Raw genomic sequence first — 27,079 nt, forward strand, 5'->3', positions numbered from 1 at the left:
TGCCTCCTGGTCTTTGCTTTTGCAGGGCCTTCTGTGCAGGACACTCGGCCTCAAAGCCCAGAGGGAGCCAGTCCAGCCCCAGCTCCCTCATCCCTTCCGCAGAGGCCTTCCTTGAAGATGCATCTAGAATGTCAGCCGTATCAGTGTTTGTTAAGCTTATTCTTTTAAAGTAAGCTTCCTGACAACATGAAATTGTTGGGGTTTTCTGGAGTTGTTTTGTTTGTATAGGATTTGCTTTATCCCCAGGCCCAAACAGCACATGACACACGATAGCCACTTAAGACAGTGTGTCACTCGTGGTTAGTGTCCTTTGATGCTTCTGCCCCATGGAACCTATTTGAAGACCATGTTGTAATATCAAACAATACAAGGAAGCACGTCATACAGAAAATGCTCATGTTTATGAATTTTGACCAAAATAAACATGAAATCTTATATTAAAAGAGGTGTGTTTTTTGTTTTCTCCCTGTTCTCTCATCCTCCTGTGAATCAGATCTGAGTGACAGGCCAGGGCTGTGCTCCTGCTGAACTCCTTCCTTCCTTCCTCTCCTCTCTGCCTTCACGCTTGGCCTACAGGGGGTGTTTCCTGCAACTGATTCTCCGGAGTTTAAAGTGCCAGGTTCCTGGGGACCGGAATTCATACTTCCTTCCCCCACTCTCTCTTCTGCCTGCCCCTCCCTCTGCGGACAGGGACACCAGTGCTCGCCTGGCTCACCCACAGCCTCTCAGGAGGGTTCTCTGGGCAGCCGGGTTCCTGCATCCGGCTCTGATAGCTGTCGGGGAAGAGTCAGTGGGTCCCTGAGAGGCGGTCGGCCCTTGTCGCTGGGGGAGTCCCGTGGACACTTTCCTGTGGCTTCCTGCAGCCCTGGGCTAACCTTCACTTTCTCTGCCCCGGCCTTCCCTGCATCCCCATAAGTGTACCCAGATTGCTCAGCCCTGCAGGAACCTGACAGACACATATCCCGCTCCCCTTGCCCTGGAGAACCCGCTCTCCCTCTCGCCCACAGCTCTCAAGAGGCCCAGGCTTACCAGGACGTTGTCCGCCTTCCCCAGAGCGGACTTCTCCGGGGCTTCCGGGCCTCACTTGGAACCCTGGGCTGGGCTGAGCTGAGCTGCAGGGAGGCTGAGCAGCCTGTAGAGGGCAGCACACGCGCGGCTTCCCAGCCAGCCGCCCTGGAGGCCGTGGAGGGGAGGCAGCCACGGTCCTAGAAGGGCCTGGGCTTGGGCAACATGGCTTCCCCCAGGGTTAGAGCCGCTTGTCCTCCCACCGCCCGCTCTCTCCTGATGACCAGGCGTTATCAAAGAACAGCCTCTGAGCTGCGTGGAGAAAGCCATGGAGACAGCCAGGTGAGTTGGGAGTCAGTTCAGAAAAGGCAGAGGGTCCCACAACAAGCCCAGAACCTAGTGGGGGAACCCGGAGAGCCCCCTGCGTGGGCGAACCTACTGCTCCATCGCCCACCCACCTCCAGTCCACAGAGAGCCCGCCCACACTGCCTGGCCTCCCTGGCACCCAAGGCGCTGCCAGGAGCCTAGGTCACCAGAGAATCTACCTCAAAGAGGGATGAGAACCCACCCGGGGAGTATGGATGAACATACAGAGGCAGAAAGCAAAATGGGTGAGAACCCGAGGGAGGGAGAGAGAGTGGCTGCAGCGGGCTCTCAGAGGAGGAAGGAGGCTGCCTGGGCTGCACTTGTCATGGGAGCTCAGGGCGGCCATTTCTGTATCTGTGGAAAGCACAGGGCCTGGGGTAGGGGACCTCTGTTTACACCCAGCTTAGCCTCGTTCCCTGAGGCTGGAACAGAGGTAGGTAGGGGCAAACAGACCCTGAGCAAGAAGCGAACCCGAAGACAGAGCAACCCTGCCCAGATCTGGGGTCTGTGAGGGTATGAACCCAAAATATGAGACAGGTGTCAATCAAGTTAGAAAGTTTATTTTGCCAAGGTTAAGCAAGCGGCCATGACACAGCCTTAAGCCGTCCTGACGACATGTGCCCAAGGTGGTTGGTGTCAGTTTCCTTTTGTATATTTTAGGGAGACATGAGACATTAATCAATATGTGTAATGTACATTGACTTGGTCCAGAAGGGCGGGACAACTGGAAGTGGAGGCTTCCAGAGCATAGGTAGATAAGAGACACAAGGTTGCATTCTTTTGGTCTTTGATCAGCCTTTCACTGAATACACAACATATAGTAGGCTATATGGGTAGAGGTAGAGGAATAGTCACTTATGCCTTTGGCTCAGTGAACTTGCTTTTTTTTTTTTTTTTTTTGAGGCGGAGTCTCACTCTGTCACCCAGGCTGGAGTGCAGTGGCGGGATCTCGGTTGACTGCAAGCTCCGCCTCCCGGGTTCACGCCATTCTCCTGCCTCAGCCTCCCAAGTGAACTTGCATTTTTACATAAACAGTAGAGCGGAGGAAGCAGTCAAGATGTGCAGTCTCAGGTGAGCAGAGGGATGACTTTCTGTCCCACACCTGTGAAGATCGGCTATCAATGTACATTGCCAGGGTGAAACTCAGCAGAACTGTTTTAGGGTAAGGATCTTGAGGCCCACAAAGAATTTCCTTGTGGGCAAATTGGGAAGGAGCTATGTAGCTTTTCTATCCTTGTAGCTATCTTATTTAGGAGTAAAGTGGGAGGCAGGTTTGCCTGACACAGTTCCCAGCTTGACTTTTCCCTTTGGCTTAGTGGTTTTGGAGTCCTGGTGTTATTTTCTTTTAAGAACAGATTAAATGAGATTTTGTGCAATGCACTGCACACCACCTTCCCTATAGACAGAGAGGGCCCGGAATTTGAATCTGTGTTTTGTACAGCCTCATTTAAAAAACATGAAAAGAAACAGATGACTTTCACTGATATTCATTCATCTATTTCACCTGAGACCCTTCAGCTTTTAGGTGTCTGTGAAAGACAATGGAGAATCTCCTTAGAATCGGGAGTCCTGGATTCCAACCGTGACCCTGAGAAGCAGCCAGTTGTAGGACCTGTCACAGGTCACCTCCCCTCCATGGAAATGAAGATAAACCTCCCATCCTGTAGAGTTCACCGATTCTCTGTCCCTGTTTGCTCACTGAGGCATAAGTTACATGCAGTAAACTGTTCACTTTAAAAGAAAAGAAAAAAACAAAACAGGGTCTCACTGTGTCACTCAGGATGGAGTGCAGTGGTGCGATCTCAACTCACTGCAACCTTGGTCTCCTGGGCTAAAGTGATCCTCCAACCTCAGCCTCCTGAGTAGCTGGGACTAGGTGCACACCACCACGCCTGGTCTTGAACTCCTGAGCTCAAGCGATCTGCTCACCTCAGCCTCCCAAAGTACTGGGATTACAGATGTGAACCACCGCACCTTGCCTTCACTGTTCACTTCTTTTTTCATTTCATCTGTGACAACTGTATACTCACATGTAACCATTATACAATCAAGACATAGGAAATTTCCCCCACCCCCAGAAAGTCCTTTTCTGCCCCTTTTAGGCAGTTTCCACCACGTGGACAAGAGACAGCTACTTCCTCACCGGCTTTTAGGAGACTAATGACTTTCATATATCTGAGGGTACTTAGGAAAATCTCAAGTAAAAACTTATTCCAAGAATGTAAATGTGTTCAAAAATAAGGTACCATAACAATAGTATCAATAGGCAAACATAGAGTCTCAATGGAGGCTGAAAAGGCATTTAGGATAATCAGACACCTATTCTGGCTCTTAGAACGGAACAGGAGGACATTTCACAATGATGAGAATTTCTGTAAGAAAGCAAGAGCCAATTAATGTTGAAAGGCCTAAGTTTTCCCAATGAAATCAAGTCAAGATCAAAATGCCTGCCTTCGCTAAACACCCTTCAACGTTGTCCTGAGAGTTACGACCTATGCAACATGATAGAGAACAAAAACAGAGGCAGGTCTCCTAAAAGGGAGAAGAAAAAAAAATCATGATATGAGGTATGATTGCATACTTAAAAATTGTAAGTTATAACAATAGTAATTTAAAACATGTATATGTGGAGGAATGTACACAAAATATAGCAGATAACCCTTTAGAAAATGTATTTACAAGAGCATTTATTTCATAAGGGTTACAGAACACATAATATACAAAGAAACAGCCTTAGTAAGAAATAGAAATAATTGGGGTGGAGTGGGGGAGGAGAGCATTATGAAAAACAGCACATTTTACTACAATTGTTTTACTATTTCCCTACTAATGTGGGAAGTCCCTTAGAGCAGGTACTGCATATTTTAATCTTGGCGTACATTTTGCCTGGTACATGATCAATTCTCACTAAGTACTTGTAAAATAATTGTATGCAGGAGGTAATAAACATTTTCTGTTATTGTTACTCCTCGTTAGATAACTCATTCCTAGCTGGGCACGGTAGTTCATGCCTATAATCCCCGCACTTTGGGAGGCTGAGGCAAGTGGATTTCTTGAGTTCAGGAGTTCAAGACCATCCTGGGCAATACAACAAAATATTGTTCCTACAAAAAATGCAAAAATTAGCTAGGAGTGGTGGCCTGTGCCTGTAGTTCTAGCTACTCAGGAGGGTGAGGTGGGAGGATCTCGAGCCCAGGAGGTTGAGGCTGCAATGAACCATGATTGCACCACTATACTCCAGCCTGGGCAACATAGTGAGATCCTATCTCAAAAAACCAAAAACAAAAAAAACTCTTTCTTCTAGGTAGAGTTTCTGCCTTCATAGTGGTTTTTAATGCTGATTCATAATAGAATCTCTTTTAGGGAGCTGTGAAATATATGCTGGGTCTACAGAAAAGATTGTTGACGTGAGTGGAAGATAAGGCACTTCAGCATACATATGATAACTATAAAAGAAGAACCAAATGGAAATTTTAGAACTGAAAATTCCACTCTCTGAAATGAAAAATATATTTGGATTTTCTTAAGAGAGATTGAACAGGGCTGGGTGCAGTGGCTCATGCCTGTAATCCCAGCACTTCGAGAGGCTGAGGGCGGGTGGATCACCTGAGGTCAGGAGTTCAAGACCAGCCTGGCCAACATGGTGAAACCCTGTCTCTAACAAAAATACACAAATTAACTGGGCATGGTGGCATGTGCCTGTAATCCCAGCTATTTGGGAGGCTGAGGCAGGAGAATCACTTGAACCCAGGAGGGGGAGTTTGCAGTGAGCCGAGACTCAATTACTACTTTTTGTCATTCCTCCATCTAAAGATGCTTCAAGCCCAACATCTAGAAATCTCAACAGACTGTCCTCTGGACTCAAAAACTGGGCTTGTATAATTTGCTCCAACCGCTAACCTTTACTTTTCTTTTGTTTCCATAGACATGCCTCTTATTAAATACCTCACTGACCACACCATATAGAGGCCTAACCTAGATGAAAGACCACCTATAACATCACCTCCTGAAATGAGATACAACTGCCTAACTGGATAAAACTCGTCTCATGACTAAGAGACTTACTCAATAAGATATGGGGCAATATATTTAGACTTACGTCCTGCCTATTCCAATTTATGTTCCTGTTTTCCTTTATAGGTCTCTTGCCACTCAGTTACTAACCTGAATCTTCTCTCCACAGCCATCCACTCGACTTTTAATACATGAAACTTCTCGGGAAGTTCCAGACGAGGGAAATGAAGGGGTTAAAAAATGCTATTTTAGCATATTGACTATTTAAGTTAAAGATACTTGAAAAACAGCAAGTGTGAAAAGATCACGCCCTGCGAGTGGGACAAGGGAACTTTTCGCATTTCATAAAGACACGAGCTACTGGGTTTAGGGCCCAAGCTTATCCAATATGACCTCTTCTTAAGCAGTTATATCTGCAAAGAACCCATTTCTGAATAAGATCACATTCACAGGTACCAGAGTGTAGGGCTTCAAAATATGCTTCGGGCGGACACATTCAACCCATAAAAGCATACCAAGAAAATACGGTCTACGTACAGGGAAAGAAGAAATTGACAGATACCTCGGGAAGCTCAGACATTGGACTTTTTGGGCAAATGCTTTAAATCAGCAACTTTAAATATGCTCAGATATTTAAAGGAAGACTGTGTGTGTGTGTGTGTGTGTGTGTGTGTGTGTGTGTGTGTGTGTGTGTGTATTCTAGAAGATTGCGCAGGATTAAAACAGTAGCTCGCAGCCCATGGCTTCCAGAGTGAGGCTGAGGAACCCATGGGCAAGGGCTGGAGGGAAATATTCTAGGGAAACCCAGAGCAGCACCTACACCTTTCCTTTGGGGAAACATCGATGCATCTATACATATGTATACTTACCTGTATGAACATATAGAGAGTATCCATAAAGAGATAAGAATTATTAAAAGGTCCCCAGTGGAAATCCTGGGGCCAAAAAAATTAAAGTAGCTGAAGTAAACGATACAGCAGAGGGATTCCACAGCAGATTTGATCAGGCAGAAGAAAGAATCCGCTCATTTGAAGACAGGAGAAAAGAACAGGCCAGACAGCCTCTGCGGTGTGCACGGAGGGCAGGAACTGCTTCACAAAAGCAGACCTTCCCTTGCTTGTCTTTTCTCACACTAGAGAAAGCAGTAGATGATCCTATCTTTGAAGAGTGTGTTGTTAACATCAAGCATAAGAAGAAGGCAATTAGGGGTGAAATCCTGAGATATGTATGAGTTAATGACTAAATTAACTATGGAAACTGACATAAAAAAAGCTTTGTTTTTCTTTTTGCCCCTGTCCTCCCATTCTCCTCTGAAACAGCTCTGAGTAAACACAGGCTGTGTTCTTGCTGTGACTCACACCTCCCTGCCTTCTCTTCCTTCAGGCTTGCTGAAGTGGGTGGGGGGTTGTCTCCTGCCTCTGACTCCCTAGAATTTAAAGTGACAGAGTCTTGGGGACTGGAATCCAGCACCTCCTTCTGCCCCTCCCTGTGGGGACAGGGACACCAGCACTGGCCTGACTCACCCACAGCCTCCCCCGGGGTTCTCTGGCTGCACCTGGGGCTACTAAGTGCTGCAGTCCAGCTCTGATGGAGCTGTTAGGGAAGGGGCAGTGGGTCCCTGAGTGGTGAACTGGCCCTAGTTGCTGGGGAGGTCCTGGTTCTGGGGAAGTCCCATGGTCCCTCTCCTGTGGCTTCCTCCAACCCTGGGCGGACCTCCACTTTTTCTCCTTCAACCCTTCCTGCATCCTCATCAGGGGGCTCAGGTGTGCTCAGCCCTGGAAGCACGTGGGAGACCCATTTCCTGCACCCCTTGCCCTGGAGGACCTGCTCTCCCTCTCGCGCACAGCTCCTGGGAGGCCCAGGCGTGCCCCCCACTGTCCACCTTCCCCAGAGGAGAGGTGGGGCTGCTCTGTGCTCCCCACTGCTTCCCTCCTGCCCTGACCATGAGCTCCTCAGCCTCACTTGGAGCCCTGGGCTGTGAGCTATGGTTTGAAGCCTCCACAATCCTCCAGTCACATCTTTCCTCCTCTTAGAGTTGACCATGCTTTTCGTCCTGCTCAATTCTCCCTTTTTTTCTTCCCTTTTCCTCCAAGACAACACCAGGTAGGGCACTATGTGTGACCCCTCATTACAGGCGACCTTTGTTCTTCATTTTTCCTGACATTTGGCCTCTACCCCAAGTCCCCGAAAACATACAGTTAATAAAATTCTGTGAGACCCCCTCCAAAAATGAAGAGGATGGTCTGTGTTCTTGAGATGGGCAAAAGTGAGAGTTCAGTGTCATGCTCCACCCAAATACCAGCCCCTCTCCCCAAAACCTCAATCACCATTATGCTGGTGGAAGGAAGCGGTTAACGAACGTGCTTGCAGTTAGTATCTTGCACTATCACCCGTGTGTCCCCTCTGCATCCCACAGGCAGGACCGAGGGCTCGCGCCTTCCTTCAGCGGTCCTGCCACTGGTGAGTCCTCACCGCGGTGTAAAGTTCTCGTTGTGAGCTGACTTTGTAAACTGAGATTGGTAGTAGTGTGAGTGCAAGGACATATTATGTATAAAATGTGCAGACTTCTAGGTCTCTTTCAGATTGATTGAGGTTTTTGCTAACAGCCCTTTTTAAGATTCCTTATATTATACAAAAAAAAAAAAAAAAAAATGCCAAAGCAAGATTACAGGAACTATGAGAGTTTGCATGTTGTCTTTCTACAAATTAATGCTAAATTCAGAAAAGCAGTAATATTTTGACCTCTAAAAAATTACACAACGGACTTTTAAAATAGTTTACAGTGGGTGAACTTACCTGCGACAACTAGAAGAATGGCTGTGTCAGGCCAGTGGCCCTGAAGAGAGAATGTGTGGATGACCATTGTAGACGAGGCCAGCAACATGAATTTCACAGTTTTGGGAATGTGAGCTCTATATGTCCCAAAGGAGGCTTTGATCCCTCCATCAGTCTTGCCTTAATTAAATGCATTTCAATGCACAATTGCTTTTTAAAATCTTGGAGCTAACACAAATCACATTAAATGTTTTATGACAGTACATTCAGATTGATCTTCTTTTAGACAAGGGTATTATATTTTACTGCATGGGTAAGCCACATTTTAATTCACTGCTGCTGCCTAGGGGCAGCTGGTTAGATCCTATCCTGACTTTGCCTTTGCTAATTCCAACAGCGTCGTACTAAATACCCTTGTATGTGTCGTGTGTCCACATATCCATGTGCACCAGCTTATTGGGCAACTCCTTACAAGTTGAATTCTACTTCTGTACTTCTCCTTCTGTGGGATAAATGACTTCAGAAGTTTCTTTAAATGTTCACAAATTTTCCTCCAAAAAAACCATTGAACCCAGCTTACAGTCACACGTAATCCACAAATGTGCCTGTGCCCCTACACCCTTGCTACACTTAGCTTTCATTCGTTACTAGTCTAAGATGTAAAACATGACACATCATATTGCTATGTATTTTTGTTTCTTCATGGTATTAGGAATTTTCAAGGATACAGGAGTTTTTGGTATTGGGAGTAGATGACCAGGGGATCCAGATGAGGCAGTAGGGGAGGGCGGCAGGGAGGACTGAATTCACAGCTGTGCATCTGGAAAACCGTGGTCAGCTGGGGCCAGTCCCTGGCACCCGCCATACCTGTGAATGGAGGTAAGATCTCCGTCCTCAGGCTGTCAGGGTGACTTCAGATGAGCCTGGAGCTGAGCTCAGTTCCTGACACCAGGTCCTGGCTCTGTCAGTGCTGGGCTGGTCCAGTCACCTGGCGTGCCAAGTCCTTCCACGCCATTCCTCTATCAAAGTAGGAATTGAGAAGTTCTGACGGCTCAGAATTCCAGACTCTCAGGGTATGAAGGACTCCTGAGATTGAAGGCTGTGAATGGCTGGGCCCTGCCGTGCTCCCCCTCTGGCTCTGTGTCTCTGGTGTGGCCCCAGCTCCTGCTTGTAAAGTGAAGAGGAGATACAAATCTTCAGCAGCCCTGTGTAAACCTCAGAGGGCTGTGTTAGCAGGTGTGGGAGGACAGATCACATCCTCAGGGCTGGCGTCAGTCACTCTGGACTGGATCCCCGAGGCACCTGTCCTCCACCCAGCAGAGGCTGCATCTGTCCTCCACCCAGCAGAGGCTGCATCCTACTTGCACCTCGGTACTGGCTCCCTGACCTTGTGGCAGAAGCTTCTGAAGACTAGGGTGGAGCCCCATGGGGAGGGGCCATGGAAGAACAGAGGACCCAGACCTCAAGTGAGGACAGCGATAACACTGCAGGGCCACAGCCTGGTTTAACTGTCATGCTTGCAGTTGTCCTTCTGGTAGGCGCCTGGCCTGGGCTGCAGTTTGAAGACTGAGCAGGAAATGTCTCTATCCAGGTGGCTGCAGATGGCTACTCACCCAGCCCCTACTGAGAGGCCACAGTCCGTCCCAGTTCTGGTCCCCTGTCCTGTATCCAGGAGTGGCAGGGCAGTGAGGCTCTAGCTTCTAGGTCAGGGATGGGGACAGTAGGGACAGTGCCATGCCCCAAGCCTGTGCTGTTGGGCAGCTGGTGTCCTGCTCCCAGCCAGAGACTGCACATCTTCATCTAGTGGATTTTCCTAACAACCCGGGGAGATGAGGGTAGGTTGTTTTCCCTGTTTTACAAGTGGCAAAATGAGATTCAGGGCTAGAGTTCTCTGAGCAGCTGCTTCTCTGATCTCTGTCCTGCCCTTGGCCTTTGGGAGCTCCTATGGGCCCTCAGCAGAGTCCGCAGGGCTCTTGGAGCCTGTCCTTCGGCCATGAGCTGAGGCCACCACTGCGCTCACCTCATAGGCTTGGGGGGAAAGTGATTCATCCAGGAAGTAGACAGTGAGCTCTTTACTCTGGGAATACCAGTGCCTGGAGTCTGCTGAAGACAGGGAAGACAAACGAACCCCATGTGAATCCTGCTCCCTGGAGCCCACAGTGTGGTGGGAGAGGTGACACCAGGGATTATATAACTAATAGGAGGTAGCATGAGGGAGGCCTGAGATCTCACCACCCTTGCCTTCCCCTCCTCCAGAGAGGCCGTGCTGGAGGGAGATCATGTCCTTGCAAGGCCATAGGATGTGGTATTGTTGGCTTGGAAGATGTGGTTTGATTATAGTCACCATTGAGGGTCATGGAGGGGAAGCTAAGCTCTCCTTTAGACTTTTTTTTTTTTCTGGCTGGGCCAGAGAATTAAATTGACATAAGACAGGTCCACTGGAGACAAGCACACACATTTATTTAATGCAAGTTTTACCTGGCACGGAAGAACCAGTGAGAGTCAGTTACTTATTTACTGAATTAGACCAAGTAACTCGTGAAGAAGCAAGTAATTATGTGGGGAGCTAAAAGATGATAGTGGATCCATTCTAACATGGTCTGCGCAGTACCCTTTTGGCTTCGACTTTTCATCCTTCAAAATACGGAGATTGTCGGCCAGGCGCGGTGGCTCACGCCTGTAATCCCAGCACTTTGGGAGTCCAAGGCAGGCAGATCATGAGGTCAGGAGATCAAGACCATCCTGGCTAACACGGTGAAACCCCGTCTCGACTGAAAATACAAAAAAAATTAGCGGAGCGTGGTGGTGGGCGCCTACAGTCCCAGTTACTGGGGAGGCTGAGGCAGGAGAATGGCGATAACCCAGGAGGCGAAGTTTGCAGTGAGCTGAGATCACGCCACTCCACTCCAGCCTGGGAGACAGAGCGAGACTCTGTCTCAAAAATAAAGAAAAAAAAAAAGGAGATCGTCCTATGTTTCCCTGGGGACTTTCATCCCCTGCTTTTAGGAAACACAAAAGAGGTCAAAGGATCTTCTTGCACGAGCTGTTTTTCAATAGCCTTTAATTCATAGTAGTCAATGGACCAGGGTGGGCAGGGTGCAATGGCTCACACCTGTAGTCCTCCCAAGACAGGCAGATCACCTGAGCCCAGGAGTTCAAGACCAGCCAGGGCAACATAACAAAACCCTGTCTCTACAAACAAAACAAAACAAAACAAAAACAAACAGAAAAACACAGAAAATTATGTCATGTGAAAGAATCCACACAGAATGCTTACCATCTGATTCCATTTCTTATTAAAATTCAATCTATTCTGACAAAAAAACAGAAGAATTATTGCTGGAGACATAGGAGCAAAGCAGAAGAGAAGATTACATTGAAGAATGAAGAAATTCTGGGGTGTGGTGGACATGACATTTTCTTATTGTGGTGATAGTTTCTCGGTGTATACACACGTGTCAATCTACCAAACTACACGCTTTAAAAATGTACACTTTGTGGCCGGGCTCAGTGGCTCACGCCTGTAATCCCAGCACTTTGGGAGGACGAGGCGGGTGGATCACGAGGTCAGGAGATCGAGACCATCCTGGCTAACACAGTGAAACCCCACCTCTACTAAAAAATACAAAAAAATTAGCCGGGTGTGGTGGCGGGCACCTGTAGTCCCGGCTACTCGGGAGGCTGAGGCAGGAGAATGGCGTCAACGCGGGAGGCAGAGCTTGCAGTGAGCCGAGATCTGGCCACTGCACTTCAGCCTGGGCCACAGAGCGAGACTCTGTCTCAAAAAAAAAAAAAAATGTACACTTTGTTTCATATCCATTATACCCCAATAAATCTATTTTTAAAAACCTCCAACAGAATATAAACACTTGAGTGTATACTGTATTCCCTATAGCACTTGCACATAGATCATGGAACTATGTTGCATAAAAAGTCAGTATCCAATTAAAATGGAATTCTAAAAAGTAATTAACATTAAAATGTGCAAGGGAAAGAGGAGCAAAAAACTTAGACTAGACAATGGTAGCTTAAATGGTAAACTTACAGGTCTGTTTCAACTATATCAATTATTGCACTACCTGTAAATCCACTGAGCACTACAGTGCAATGGTAGAAATGGTTGGAAGGGCAGAAAAAGCAAGACTCAACTATATCTTGTCTATATGAGATGGGCCTTAAAAGGAAGACACAGATGCTGTCTGTTGAAAGTAAATAGATGGGGCCGGGCGCGGTGGCTCAAGCCTGTAATTCCAGCACTTTGGGAGGCCGAGACGGGCGGATCATGAGGTCAGGAGATGGAGACCATCCTGGCTAACACTGTGAAACCCTGTCTCTACTAAAAAATACAAAAAACTAGCCGGGCGAGTTGACAGGCGCCTGTAGTCCCAGCTACTCGGGAGGCTGAGGCAGGAGAATGGCGTGAACCCGGGAGGCGGAGCTTGCAGTGAGCTGAGATCCGGCCACTGCACTCCAGCCCGGGCTACAGAGCGAGACTCCGTCTCAAAAAAAAAAAAAAAAAAAAAAAAGAAAGTAAATAGATGAAAAAAGATACACCATGCAGAGTGTAAGGCCAAGAAAACTGCCGTGGCTATCTCAGTATCAGATGAAGCTGATTTTGTTGGCGGTGGAGGAGAGCCGAGTTACCCTACGTTGAAGGCGGCTAATCCGTACGGGTCCACAGCACCTTCAGCTCTTCCCCTCCTGAGAAGAAAGAATTGGACTGAGGGCCATGAGGCAGAAGGAGAGACGGAGGCAAGTTTTAGAACAGGAGTGAAAGTCCATTAAAAAGCTTTAGAACAGGAAGGAAAGGAAGGAAGGGAAAGAAAAGAAGGGAAGTACTTGGAAGATGGCCGAGCAGGTGACTTGAGAAACAGTGCATAGCCACCCGCCTGAGTCAGGGTTTTATAGGTTGGCATACTTCTGGGATCTTGGCTTACTTCTCCCAACTCCTCAAATCTTATTGGGAAGCTGCTGATCAGTTTCAGGTGTTTTCTATGTATTAGGAGACTCTTTTTCTGGCATCGGCTGTAACCAGTTCTTACTTTAGAGACACGGTTATCAACCACCTGATGGTCACCTAACACTGCTGGTGTCAGAAGCAGGGAGCCCTCTCCTGCCCTGCTTATACCTATCTAGCTACCTACTGTAACAATTTTAGGACACAAAATATTATGGGAGATCAAATATCTCCCATATTTGTATGGGACCTTTGTAGTTAAAAAGGTTAATTATTCAAGGAGTGTAATAATAATCACAAATTGTATATGCCTAGTAATACAGCTTCAAAACACATGATGCAAAAATAGAATTAAAAAGAGATTAAATCAGCTGTTTCTCTGCACTTGGTAGCGTGATCAGATGAAAACGCCAGTAAAGTGGCAAGTGACCTGCACACTGTGAACCACCTTGATTTAACTGACATTTAAAGAGCAGGAGTGGAACATCCACTGAACACTCATTCCTTTCTATGATCATGATACTTTCACCAAGATAGACCAGGTTCTGGGCTATAAAACACCTGATATGATCTCTAAACTTAATGAAACTAAACTGGAAATCAGTAACAATATTCATAGAGAATTCTAAAATTTTGAAATTGAACAACACACTTCTAAAAATCTGTGGTTCAGAGAATAAAGCAAAAGGGAAGGTAAGATATTTATTTTAAAGTAAATAATAATGACAATATAACACATCAAAACTGGTGGGAAATGGCTAACAGTGCTCAGGGTGAAATACACAGCTTTCAATGTTTCTATTAAAAAATTGGGGGCTGGGGAAGTGAGTTACAGAGGAAGGGTATGCAGTTCCTTTGTGCAGTGATAAAAATATTCTAAAATTGATTATAGTGATGATTGCATAGCTATGAGTATATTAAAAACTATTGAAATGTAGACTTTAAATGGGTGAATTATATGAATAATCATAATTATTAACTATGGGAATTGTGTCTCATTAAAGCTGTCAAAAAAAGAAAAAACATGAAAATTATGGCCTGAGGAGCTATGTTAATCAATCATAAAATGTAAGTGTAAATTTAAACCAAACAAAGTAACAGGAAGGAACATAAGTCAAGGAAATAGAATACAAACCACAAAAAGAATTGACCAAACGAACTGTGTGTGGTGGCTTACGCTTGTAATCCCAGTATTTTGGGCGGCCCAGGCAGGCAGATCACTTGAGCTCAGGAGTTAGACCACTCTGGGCAACATGGCAAAACCCCAGCTCTACAAAATATGCAAAAATTAGATAGGCATTGTGGCACACGCCTGTCTGTGGGGACTGAGGTGGCAGGGCCACTGGAGCCCGGGAGGCAGAGGAGGCAAAGGTTGAAGTGAACCGAGATTATACCACTGCACTCCAACATGGAGGACAGAGGGAGACCCTGTCTCCAAAATACATACATACATACATACATACATACACACATACATAAATAGACAAAATGAAAAGTTGGTCTTCTGAAAGGATTTTTAAAAACACTCATAAACCCCTCATTAGATGAGAGGGAGTAAGGGTGTGAGAGCAGAGAAAGGAGACGCAGACATTGCCTGAACCTAGAGGGACTCCAGCCTGGGAAGGAAGGATTTGGGAAACATGGGTTGGCTTCACTGTCACCAACTATAGGACAGGCGTTGATGTGGAAGATGGCTACATTTTGTCTTGTTTAGATGGAGGCAGTTAAATTGAGCCCAACATAAACAGCTTTCATTGTAACCATTTTGGTTTTGCTTAAATTAATTTCCTACTTTTAAACACTCACAACTTAAAGCAAAGTTACAAAAACTGTACAATAAAAACATTTGAAAAAATAGCTGTTGATGTGATGAAAGCTGTTATTGAATTCTTTAGTGTGTACTTTCTACAAACAAGGAAATTAACATCAACACGTTACCACTATCTAATACCCAGACTCTATTCCGATTTCTCCAGTTGTCTTCTAGTTGTCATTTATAACATAGAGATCATGGCCAGAATCCCTGATTTGCTGTTTCATCTTTTTTTGTCAGTCTTTGATATTTAGTGGGAACAGCTTGTCAAGGTCCTTTGTAAAGCAGTAATTAATTACTTCATGTTTGATGCTATATCCTGACTTTCTGTACGTTTATATATATTATAACCCTCATTTGTAAAACTGAGTATGTTTATGTGTGTGTCTGTGTGTATTTGTATGTGTGTGGAGAGAGACAGAATTCACCTATTGGTCAATTAAACACTTGGTGAAACTAAATATATTAAATGCTATTTCTGCATGAAGGGCTCATATGTGTTTTTAAAAAATTCTTATAAAATATTTTCTTTCCAACCACAGTGGTGTGTGCCTGTTATCCACATTTCTTGGGAGACTGAGGCAGGAGGATCACTTCAGGCCAGGAGTTTGAGCCTATAGTAAGATATGATCACACCTGTGAATAGCCACTGCATTCCAGCCTGGGCAACATAGCAAGACTCTGTATCAAAAAAACAAAAATAACTCTTCTTGCTCACATTTTCTGGGATAAATGTATTTTATGTTTTAATATGAGAAAAGGATACAGAGGTGTTTTCCTTTGTCTTTTCATATTGGTTTTGTTTTTGTTTTTGTTTTTGTTTTTTTTTGAGACGGAGTCTCGCTCTGTCACCAGGCTGGAGTGCAATGGCGCGATCTCGGCTCACTGCAATCTCTGCCTCTCAAGGTCAAGCTATTCTTCTGCCTCAGCCTCCCGAGTACCTGGGATTACAGGTGTGCAGCACCATGCCCAGCTAATTTTTGTATTTATAGTAGAGGCAGGGTTTCACCATGTTGGCCAGGATGGTCTCAATCTCTTGACCTCATGATCCACCCGCCTTGGCCTCCCAAATTGCTGGGATTACAGGCGTGAGCTATTGCACCTGCCCTTTTTTTTTTTTTTTTTTTTTATAGAAAATAGCTGGCCCTGCCGGGCGCGGTGGCTCAAGCCTGTAATCTCAGCACTTTGGGAGGCCGAGACGGGCGGATCACGAGGTCAGGAGATCGAGACCATCCTGGCTAACACGGTGAAACCCCGTCTCTACTTAAAAAAAACTACAAAAAACTAGCCGGCCGAGGTGGCGGCACCGGTAGTCCCAGCTACCCGGGAGGCTGAGGCAGGAGAATGGCGTGAACCCGGGAGGCGGAGCTTGCAGTGAGCTGAGATCCGGCCACAGCACTCCAGCCTGGGTGACAGAGCGAGACTCCGTCTCAGAAAAAAAAAAAAAAGAAAGAAAATAGCTGGCCCTAACAGGCCAAGGGATAAACATGAATATGAAAGAATGAAAGTTTGGAGCTGGAAAAAATGTCCAAGCACTGATGGATTTTGGCACTTGGGGTGAAGGGAATGTGAGATGGAGCCTGGGAGGGGTGAGGTCTGGAAGCCACTCACGCCCATCTCTCCTTTGTCCCCACAGGTCCTAGCTTACTCTGCCACCACTGCCCTGCAGGAGGAAGTTTCCCAGCAGACAGTAGCCCCACAGCAACAGTGGCACAGCTTCCAAGAGGAGAAGTGTCCAGCAGGTGCACTCTTATTTTTAAAAATCAGTTTATTTTTAATTGACAGATAAACATTGTGTATATTTATGATGTACACCATAATGTTTTGAAGTATGCACACATTGTGGAATGGCTAAATCAAGCTAATTCACATACTTATGTATTTGTGGTAAGAACACTTAAAAATCTGCTCAGCAATTTTCAGCTGTATGGATACAGAGCCCTGGCATAAGCCCTCTTTGCCCTTTTTAGGTGTGGATTCTGTAGCCTTCCTTATCTATGGGTTCTGCATCCATGGTTGCAACAAACCACATATCAAAAATATGCAGAAAAAATAAAAATGATAATATGTCAATAAAAGTAGATAAAAGCAATGCTTTATAGCACTTATTTACATATCATGTCTATTGCATTAGGTAGTACAAGTATTCTAGAGAAGATTTAAAGCATATATGCCTGGGTTTTATGCAATACAATCCCAATTTATATCAGGGACTTGAGTATGTGCCGGGTTTGTTTCATGGAATATATTCCCTGTGGATAGTAGGAAGGACTGTACAACACATTGTTTTAATAACTGTAGTCACCATGTTCCACAATACATCTCTTGAATTTATTCTCCCTAACTGAAATTTTGTATCCCTTGACTAACATCTTCCCAATCCACCATCCAACTCAAGCCCTAATAATCACCATTCTACTCTCCACCTCTATGAGATCAACTTTTTCTGATTCCACATATGTGAGATCGTGAGGTGTTTGTCTTTCTGTGCCTGGCTTATTTCACTTTGCATAGTACCCTCCAGGTTCATCCATGCTGTCACAAATGACAGAATTTCCTTCTTTTTAAAGGCTAAATAATATTTCATTGTGTCTGTGTGTCACATTTTCTTTAACTTTTCACCCATCCATGGACACGTAGGTTGATTCCATGCCTTGACCATTGTAAGTGCTCCACTGCATGTGGGAGGGAAGGTATCTCTTCAACATACTGTTGTCATTTCCTTTGGGTGTATGCCCAATAGTGGGATTGCTAGATTATATAGTTGTTCTATTTTTTGTTTTTTGAGGAACCTCCATACTGTTTTCCATAATGGCTGTACTAATTTCCATTCCCATCAACAGTGTACTAGCATTCCTTTCTCTCCCCATCATCATCAACACTTGTTATCTTTTGTCTTTTTGGTAATAACCATTCTTATAGGTGTGAAGTGATATTTGATAGTGGTTTTAATTTGCACTTCCCTGATGGTTAGTGATGCTGAGCATTTTTTTCATATACTTGTTGGCCACTTCTGTGTCTCCTTTTGAGAAGTGTCTATTCATGTCCCATGCCCATGTATCCACTTTACTTGGATTATTTGATTGCATGCTATTGAGATGTGAATTCCTGTGTATTTTGGATTTTAACCAAAATCTTGGATCTTTTGGATATTGACCCTCATTCTGTAGGTTGTCTCTTCACTCTGTTCATTGTTTCCTTTGTCATGCAGAACCTTTGTAGTCTAATGTAACCTCATTTGTCTGTTTTTCCTTTTGTTGCCTGTGCTTTTGGGGTCATAGTCAAGAAATCATTGCCCAGACCAACATAATGAAAAATTTCCCCTATGTTTTCTTGTGGGTTTTACCATTCCAGGTCTTATGTTTTAATCTGTAGTCCATTTTGAATTAATTTTTACATATGATGTGAGATGAAGGTCTTATTTTATTCTTCTGTATGTCGATATCTACTTTTCTCAACACAATTTATTGAAGAGACTGTCCTTTCCCCGTTTTGTGTTCTTGGTATCTTTCTCACAATCAATCGATTGTAAATGTATTGATTTATACCTGGGTTCACTATTTTGTTCCATCAGTTTATTTATCATTGTTATGCCATTACCATTCAGTTTTGATTACTATACTTTTGTAATATATTTTAAAATCAGGTCATATGATGCCTCCATCTTTGTTCTTTTGTTTGTTTTGCTTAAGATCACTTTGGCTATTTGAAGTCTTTTTTAGTTCCATACAAATTTTAGAATTGTTTTCTCTATTTTGTCGAAAAATGTCATTGGAATTTTGGTAGGCATTGCATTGAATCTATAGATCACTTTGGGTAGTATGGACGATTAAACAAGATTGAGTTTTCTAATCCATGAATGTGTACTGTCTTTCCATTTATTTTTGTTACTTTCCATTTCTTCATCAATGTTTTGCAGTTTTCAGATCTTTCACCTCTGTCATAAATTCATTTAAAAGAGTTGCTGCCTTGACATCCATTTGTAGGTCTGATATAAGTTGTTTAAAACCCAATCATACCACAGCATCGTTTGCCCAGTTAGCAATTCCTTTCCCTGTTCAATTGTTTATGATATAGCACATTTGTTCTTTATCTCCCTGACCTTAAACCCAATACATCCCACAGCAGCTGACTACAATGAAACCTAATGGTTTGGCAGGGCATGGTGGCTCATGCCTGTAATGCCAGCAGTTCGGGAGGCCAAGGCAGGAGGATCACCTGAAGTCAGGAGTTTGAGACCAGCCTGACCAACATGGGGAAACCCCGTATCTACTGAAAAAAAAAAAAAAAATTTAGCCGAGTGTGGTGGTGGATGCCTGTAATCCCACCTACATGGAAGACTGAGGCAGAAGAATCGCTTGAATCTGGGAGGCAGAGGTTGTGGTGAGCCGAGATTGCACCATTGCACTCCAGCCTTGGCAACAAGAGCAAAACTCCGTCTCAAAAAAAAAAAAAAAAGAAAAGAAACCTTATCGTTCACACCAGAGCTGTGTAAATAAGCATAAAGAAGTTTCTTGTGAATGTCTTGGGAAATCCCCTGGATGCCCATCAGGGCAAGGCTAGATTTTATAGCCACTCTACAGGGAGAAACGTCAAGACCAAATCAGAAGAGAATGCAGCTATCTCCTTGGCTAAATTTATTCCTAAGTTATTTATTTATTTATTTATTTATTTATTTATTTATTTATTTTTTTATTTATTTATAGCTATTGTAAGTGGGATTTTTCAGATAGTTTCTCTCTTTCTTTCTTTTCTTTTCTTTTTTTTTTTTTTTTTTTTGAGACTGAGTTTCACTCTTGCTGCCCAGACTGGAGTGCAATGGCGCTATCTCGGCTCATTGCAACCTCTGCCTCTTGGGTTCAAGCGACTCTCCTGCCTCAGCCTCCCAAGTAGCTGGGATTACAGGCACCCGCCACTACACCCAGTTAATTTTTGTATGTTTAGTAGAAACAGGGTTTCTACTAAAACATGTTTAGTAGAAACATGTTAGCCAGGCTAGTCTCTTAACTCCTGACCTCAGGTGATCCACCCACCCTGGCCTCCCAAAGTACTGGGATTACAAGTGTGAGCCACTGCGTCCAGCCCAGATAGTTTCTTTTTAGTGTATAGAAATACTTCCGAATTTGTTAGTTTATTTCATGTCCAACTTTATTTTACACCAATAACCACTTATGTTTGCTCTTATGAAAAACTTGACACTTTTCCTCCCCCTGCCTTATTTTGTTTTTGACATCATTATTTACATCTTTCTTTCTTTCTTTTTTTTTTTTTTTTTTTGGCAACTCTAGCTCTGTTGCCCAGGCTAGAGTGCACTGGCGTGGTATCGGCTCACTGCAAACTCTGCCTACTGGGTTTAAGTGATTCTCCTGCCTCAGCCTCCTGAGTATCTGGGATTACAGGTGCCCACCACCATGCCTAGCTAATTTTTGTATTTTTAGTAGAGTCGGGATTTCACCATGTTAGCCAGACTGGTCTTGAACTCCTGACCTCAGATGATCCACCTGCCTTGGCCTCCCAAAGTGCTGGGATTACAGGCGTGAGCCACTGAACCCAGCCCTATTTACATCTTTTTATGTTGTATACTCCTTAACAAATGGCATTAACTATCACTTAAAAAAAATTTTGTCTTTTGACATTTATACTGATACAAGTAATTTATACACTACCATGATTGTATTAGAATATTCTGAACTTGACTGTGTACCTACTTTAACCACCTAATTTTATATTTTCACATAGTTTTATGTATCTTGTTAATGTTCTTTCCTTTCAGATTGAATAATTTTTTTTTTTTTTTTTTTTTTTTTTTTTTTTTGCATTTCTTGTAAGGCAAGTGTAGTGGTGATGAACTCCCACAGGTTTTGTTTCTCTGTGAAAGTCTTTATTGCTCCTTCGTTTCTAAAGGACAGACTTGTTGGGTATGGTGTTGTTGGTTGGCAGTGGTTTTTTTTTTCCTTTCTATACTGTGTATGATTCCACTATCTCCTGGACTGCAGGTTTCTGGTGAGAAGCCTTCTGATAGTTTTATAAGTGTTCCCTTATATGTGATGAGTTGCTTTTCTCTTACCGCTTTCAAAATTCTTTGCCTTTCACTTTTGGGAATATGTTTGTGATGTGTCTTGGTGAAGATCTCTTTGTATTTAATCTGTTTGGGGTTCTTTGGGCTTAATGAATCTGGAAGTCTATTCCTATCCAGATTTGGTACATTTTCTTTCATTATTTCTGTAATTATACTTTTTTTTTTTTTTTTTTTGACAGAGTCTCGCTCTGTCACCCAGGCTGGAGTGCAGTCATGCAATCTCGGCTCTCTGTAAGCTCTGCCTCCCGGGTTCATGCCATTTTCCCACCTGAGCCTCGCTAGTAGCTGGGACTACAGGTGTTCACCACCATGCCTGGCTGATTTTTTTTTTTTTTTTCTTAGTAGAGATGGGATTTCACCATGTTAGCCAGGATGGTCTTGATCTCCTGACCTCGTGATCCGCCCACCTTGGCCTCCCAAAGCGCTGGGATTACAGGCGTGAGCCACCACGCCCAGGCTGTAATTATACTTCCTGCACCTTTCTCTTTCTCTGATGCTCCTTGGACCATGATAATACCTATATTGTTTTGCTTCACGGTAACCCATCAGTACTGTTGGTTTTATTCTCTCTTTTTCATTCTTTTTTTTCTTTTTGTTCCTGTGATTTGAGATTTCAAGTGATCTGTCTTCAAGCTTACTGATTCTTTCTTCTGCTTAATCAACTCAGCTGTTGAAGCTCTCCATTGGATTTTTTATTTCATATATTGTGTTGTTTGATTCCAGAATTTCTGTTTGGTCCTTTATTATGGTGTCTGTATGTTTATTAAACTTCTCATTTTGTTCATGTATTGTCTTTCTGACTTCACTTACTTGTCTATCTGTATTTTTTTTGTAGCTGACTAAGCTTCTTTAAAATGAGTATTTTCAGTTCTTTGTCAGGCTGTTGTAAATCTCCATTTGTTTAGGGTGGACTACTTGTGTTTTATTTTGTTTCTTTGGTGCTGTCATGTTTCCCTGATTGCTCATGAGCCTGTGGCAATGTGCTGGAATGTGCGCTTTGAAGAAGCAGGGACTTATTCCAATATTTACAGACTGGCTTTGTCAGGGAACACCCTTCACCAGTCAGCCTGTACACAGATTTTGGTCAGGTCATGTGGTGTGGTTCAAAGGTGGTCTTGTTGCTGGTGTCCTCAGGCAAGCCAGTTTGGTATCCAGGCATGTGTGGGTAAGCCGAGAGCCCACATCCAGAAAGGTGACCTGAAGCCTCAGTCCATGGGTCCTAAACTGGCACTGGCATGGGTCTTGAGTTTGAGTCTGCAGATGTCAGCCAGGTGATGGCATGGGCCTCATCCCTAGGTCCACAGGGAAGGGCCTGGATCCTGAGTTCATGGGGACTTACCTGGCACTGGGGCAGACCTAGAAGCTGAGTCTGTGGGGGTAGGCCAGGATCCTGGGTCTGTAGTCTAGCCTTGACGACCCCATTGAAGACTGACCTCTCATCCTTATCATATTCTTGTCTCTATGTGCTTCTAGATTTCTGTTTCCTGCACTTTCTGGCTCTTTTTCCACAGGGATGCATTGGATGATTTCTGTCAGTCAGGCACCATGCTAACGGGGGTTAAGAGGCCCTGCCCTCATGGAGCTTTCTTTCTGGGATGGTATCAAGACTTACAAATAGGCTGGGTGCAGTGGCTCACACCTGTAATCCCAGCACTTTGGGAGGCCAAGGCAGGTGGATCACAAGGTCAGGAGATCAAGACTATCCTGGCCAATGTGGTAAAACCCTGTCTCTACTAAAACTATAAAAATTAGCTATGCATGGTGGTGCGTGCCTGTAATCCCAGCTACTCGGGAGGCTGAGGCAGGAATATCACTTGAACTAGGGAGTTGGAGGTTGCAGTGAGCCGAAATTGTGCCACTGCACTCCAGCCGGGTGACAGAGCAAGACTCTATCTAAAAAAAGAAAGGCCGGGCGTGGTGGGTCAAGCCTGTAATCCCAGCACTTTGGGAGGCCGAGACAGGTGGATCATGAGGTCAGGAGATCGAGACCATCCTGGCTAACACGGTGAAACCCCGTCTCTACTAAAAAAATACAAAAAACTAGCCGGGCGACGTGGTGGGCACCTGTAGTCCCAGCTACTCGGGAGGCTGAGGCAGGAGAATGGCCTAAACCCAGGAGGCGGAGCTTGCAGTGAGCTGAGATCCGGCCACTGCACTCCAGCCTGGGCGGCAGAGCGAGACTCTGTCTCAAAAAAAAAAAAAAAAAAAAGAAAAAAAAAGAAAGAAAATTACACACGAATACACATAACAGTCAGGATGTCCTGATGGGAACCATGAAGAATAGTTAAGTGACAGGTGAGACAGACAAGGTTGGTGGGGCCTCTCAGGGATGGTGATTTGGGCTGATATTTCAAGTTGGACAGGGCCAGTCTTGCAGAGAGCCAGGAAGAGTGCTCTTGAGAAGGCCCTGCAGGAATGAGAACCCCAGGTTTCAGGGGCTTAGGGAGACTGAGCGAAGACAGGGAGCCACTGTGGTGAGTGGACAGCAAACAAGTCAGGTGGACCAGCGTGCACAGATCACATGTACAGGAGATTGGATGTTATTTTGTGAGTGAGGGTATAAAAAAAGTAAAATATATCAGTGATGTGTATTGATTACATGTTGAAATGTAGTATTTTAGATATTTTAAGTTAAAACTATATTGTTAAAATTAATTTGGCCTCATCCTTTTTACTGTTTTAATACGGCTGTCATAGAATTTGAATTTTGCGTGTGGTGTGTATTATATTTCTGTCAGCAGTGCCCATCAAAAGTAGGTAATAGATGCTGAATTCATGACAAGACCAAGCTTGGAAGAGTGGATTTCTCTGTCTGGATTCCACTAAGAGTGAAAAGAGAAGTTTTTCAGCCACTGTCAGCCTCTAGGAATTCTGTGGCAACTCATTCATTGGCTTTTCTCTCCCTTCCCAGGATCTCATAGATTAGAACATACTGGAGACTGTAACCTGTGCACAGAGGGTGTGGATTACACCAACGCTTCCAACAATTTGTTTTCTTGCCTTCCATGTACAGTTTGTAAATCAGGTACAGACTGTGTGCACCTCTTGTCCAGAGGTGGAGTGTGGGACAATGAGGTGGGAGTTGTAGCCGATGTGAGTCAGGGAACCAAGTTCCAGCCCAACTTGGTCTTCATCACCCTGTTTCATGATTATATATTTGACTGATTAAAAAAAATAGAAAGAAATCTTTTCTGTAATGCATGCCACCTGGCTGGGGAATCTTCTAAACTGTCAGCTGCAAGAGGGTAGGGGGATCATTAAAGCACAGAGAAGGCCTGGTCCAGTGGACAGGGTTGGGTTTCAGCAGTGGGACGGGTCTGCTCTAGGGCCAGGCTCTCTCCCCCAGGCTCTGTGCTTCTGGCAGGTGCTCGGCCTCACTCAGCCTTCAGGTTCTCAGGCCCCTTCCTCCTCCCCAGCAGGCCCAGGATTTAGGGAAGTCCCCTAAGGGCTCCTCTCCTTGCAGAGTCTCTCAGGTGATGCCCTTGCACCTCCTTTGCTATTGACCATGCCATCTAAACAATGGTTTTCCCCTAATCTGATGTAATAAATCATGAATCATGCTCCCTTTTATGATTCTTCTGAGTATTGGTGACAGCTGAAGGGTGGGTGTCCTGTATGAGCCCTGGGTGTGCTGGTACAGAAACTGGCCCTCAGAAATCCTTGGTGAACTTGGCTGAGCTGAGTAGGAGGGGGTGGGTGGTAAGGAAGGTTGAGGGATACATCAGGGAGACATATTCCCAAAACCTTATGCTCTGTTGTCAGGTCAAACAAATAAAAGTTCCTGCACCATGACCAGAGACCCAGTGTGTCCGTGTGAGGAAGGCACCTTCTGGAATAGGAACTCCCCTGAGATGTGCCAGAAGTACAGCACAGGGTGAGACAGCAGCCAGGGGCTCCCGGCAGCTTTCAGGAACCCAAGAAGACCTGAGTCACCTGGTACCCCTATTTCTCCGCTGACCCCATGGAACCTTCAGACCCATGGGGTGTCCCTGAGCCTGTGGGGTCTCTTGGGTCTGCAGTGGCCCCTCCTGGTCCATCTGCCTGTCCCCACCCCTGCCCCCTGCAGCAGCCCCTTCCCACCCTTCCCCAGCATGAGTCCCCTTGGCCAGACCGACTTGTTCACTGGGCACAAGAGGCAACTTTCTAGATCCCTTGATCCTTTTCATCAAACCTAGGAAATGCAATTTCCTTTTGAAATGAGAAGAAAGCCGGGCGCGGTGGCTCACGTCTGTAATCCCAGCACTTTGGGAGGCAGAGGTGAGCAGATCACTTGAGGTCAGGAGATCGAGACCAGCCTGGCCAACATGGTGAAACCCCATCTCTACTAAAAATACAAAAATTAGCCGGGCTGGTGGTGGGCACATGTAGTCCCAGCTACTCGGGAGGCTGAGGCAAGAGAATCATTTGAACCCAGGAAGCGGAGCTTGCAGTGAGCCAAGATCGCGCCACTGCACTCCAGGCTGCGCGACAGAGCGAGACTCCATCTCAAAAAAAAAAAAAAAAGATGAGAAGAAAACACTTGAATCCAGTCTGGATTGTATTTGTTGCTATACCAAGCTGTTTTAAAAAATGTTATTTTTTAATATTTTTTATGCAGGGAGGACCCATAAAGACAAAAGTGGCCACGACCGACAAAAGTCGTAAGAAGGCTGTGGGTGGAGCTCCTTCAAGTTCCCATGAAGGCCTGAGCCAATCCAGCCGGCCTCACCCCTGGCCCCAATCCCTTAATAAGTCCTGTCTTTTCCCTATTTGGGCTTTAAGGGGCAAGAGTAATTTGTCCTTCTCTGGCCCTCTAATGTTTGCTGTGATTGGGAGGAATCAGCAGACAAGTGGGGGTGAGAGCTCACTTGTACTGTGGGTTGACTGGAGGACAGGGCTCAGCTTGTGGCCACAAGGACTTGTGACCTTCTCCTGGCGTGTGGCTCCTCCTAATGCAGGCCTCCTCTGCAGCCCAGGGAAGCTCAGCGTGTGTCCAACACAGAAGGCTCCTGTGACCCCAGAGCAGGGAGGCTGAGGGGCTGAAATGCGCATGCTCAGACTCTTTCCCCAGCCTCAACAAGGGAGCTTGGGGGACCTCCTTCAGATACAAGGAGCCTGTCCTTCCCTTGACGCCTTCTCAGGGACATTGGAGAGGGAGGGTGGCTCCCTTTTCATCCCGCCTGGCCAGCTTTCCCTCAAGAGTCCTCACCTCCCTCTCTGTGTGTACCCGGGTGCCCTAGTGGGGAAGTCCAGGTCAGTAATTGTACGTCCTGGAGTGATAGCCAGTGTGTTGAAGAATTTGGCGCCAGTGCCACTGTGGAAACCCCAGATGCTGAAGAGACAACGACTGCCAGCCCAGGGACTCCTGCCTCTTCTGGTTACCTCTCATGCATCATTGTAGGAATCGTAGTTCTAATTGTGCTTCTGATTGTGTAAGTTTGCACTTTGGAAGAAATTCCTTCCTTACCTGAAAGGCTCAGGTAGGTGGCGACTGAGGGCAGGGGCGCTGGACACTCTGCCCTGCCTCCTTCTGCTCTGTTCCCACAGACAGAAATGCTCACCCCTGCCCCAAGTCCTGGTGTCTCCAGCTTGGCTCTATTTTCCTCCTTGTGATCGCCCCATTCCCACATCCGGTGCACCCCCCTGGACCCTGGTCTTATCAGTTCGTATCCTGGAGCTGGGGGTCCCCACATCTCCCAGCCAAGTCTGGGCGATGGCAGGGCCAGTTCTTCCCATCTTCAGGCCCAGCCAGGCGTGGGGCAGTCAGCTCCTCAAATGGGTGACAAGGGTGAGGATGAGAAGTGGTCACGGGATTTATTCAGCCTTGGTCAGAGCAGAACACAGAGATTTTCCACGTGTTGGTTTTACTCTAGTTCCCCTTCTCATCCCCCTTCCTCAGTGTGTCCCTGAATTGGAAGGCCTCCCTCTTGTCCCCAGCCCCAGGGCTCCTTGTCCAGTGTCCCTGCCCCCAGCCCACCCCTGCGCCCCACTGTCCTCTGGGAGGGAGGTGCTGCATGGGCCCCTCCCCGCCTGCTAAGGAGACTCCTCCTTTTCCAGGTGGTGGAAGAGGCCCTGAACATGTGGACAGAAT

At 45.5% G+C, this 27,079-nt stretch overlaps 1 protein-coding gene across 1 annotated transcript; it reads left to right on the forward strand.

Moving 5' to 3' along the window:
* The first annotated feature begins 1,225 nt into the window (after positions 1-1,225).
* TNFRSF10C (TNF receptor superfamily member 10c) lies at positions 1,226-26,543 on the forward strand. Its single transcript, XM_030937399.1, has 5 exons — positions 1,226-1,347; positions 16,567-16,672; positions 23,921-24,034; positions 24,772-24,879; positions 26,219-26,543. The coding sequence occupies exons 1-5, from the start codon at positions 1,231-1,233 to the stop codon at positions 26,422-26,424; spliced, it is 651 nt and encodes a 216-aa protein (XP_030793259.1). The 5' UTR covers positions 1,226-1,230; the 3' UTR covers positions 26,425-26,543.
* The last annotated feature ends 536 nt before the right edge of the window (positions 26,544-27,079 follow it).

The sequence above is a fragment of the Rhinopithecus roxellana genome, chromosome 9 (assembly GCF_007565055.1).
Source record: "Rhinopithecus roxellana isolate Shanxi Qingling chromosome 9, ASM756505v1, whole genome shotgun sequence".
Taxonomy (NCBI): Eukaryota; Metazoa; Chordata; class Mammalia; order Primates; family Cercopithecidae; genus Rhinopithecus; species Rhinopithecus roxellana.

Coding starts and splice junctions, on each gene's coding strand:
- TNFRSF10C (XM_030937399.1), top strand. CDS start 1,231: ATGGCTTCCCCCAGGGTTAGAGCCGCTTGTCCTCCCACCGCCCGCTCT. Junction 1,348..16,566: donor AAAGCCATGGAGACAGCCAG/GTGAGTTGGGAG, acceptor TTGTCCCCACAG/GTCCTAGCTTACTCTGCCAC. Junction 24,880..26,218: donor GATGTGCCAGAAGTACAGCA/CAGGGTGAGACA, acceptor TGTGTGTACCCG/GGTGCCCTAGTGGGGAAGTC.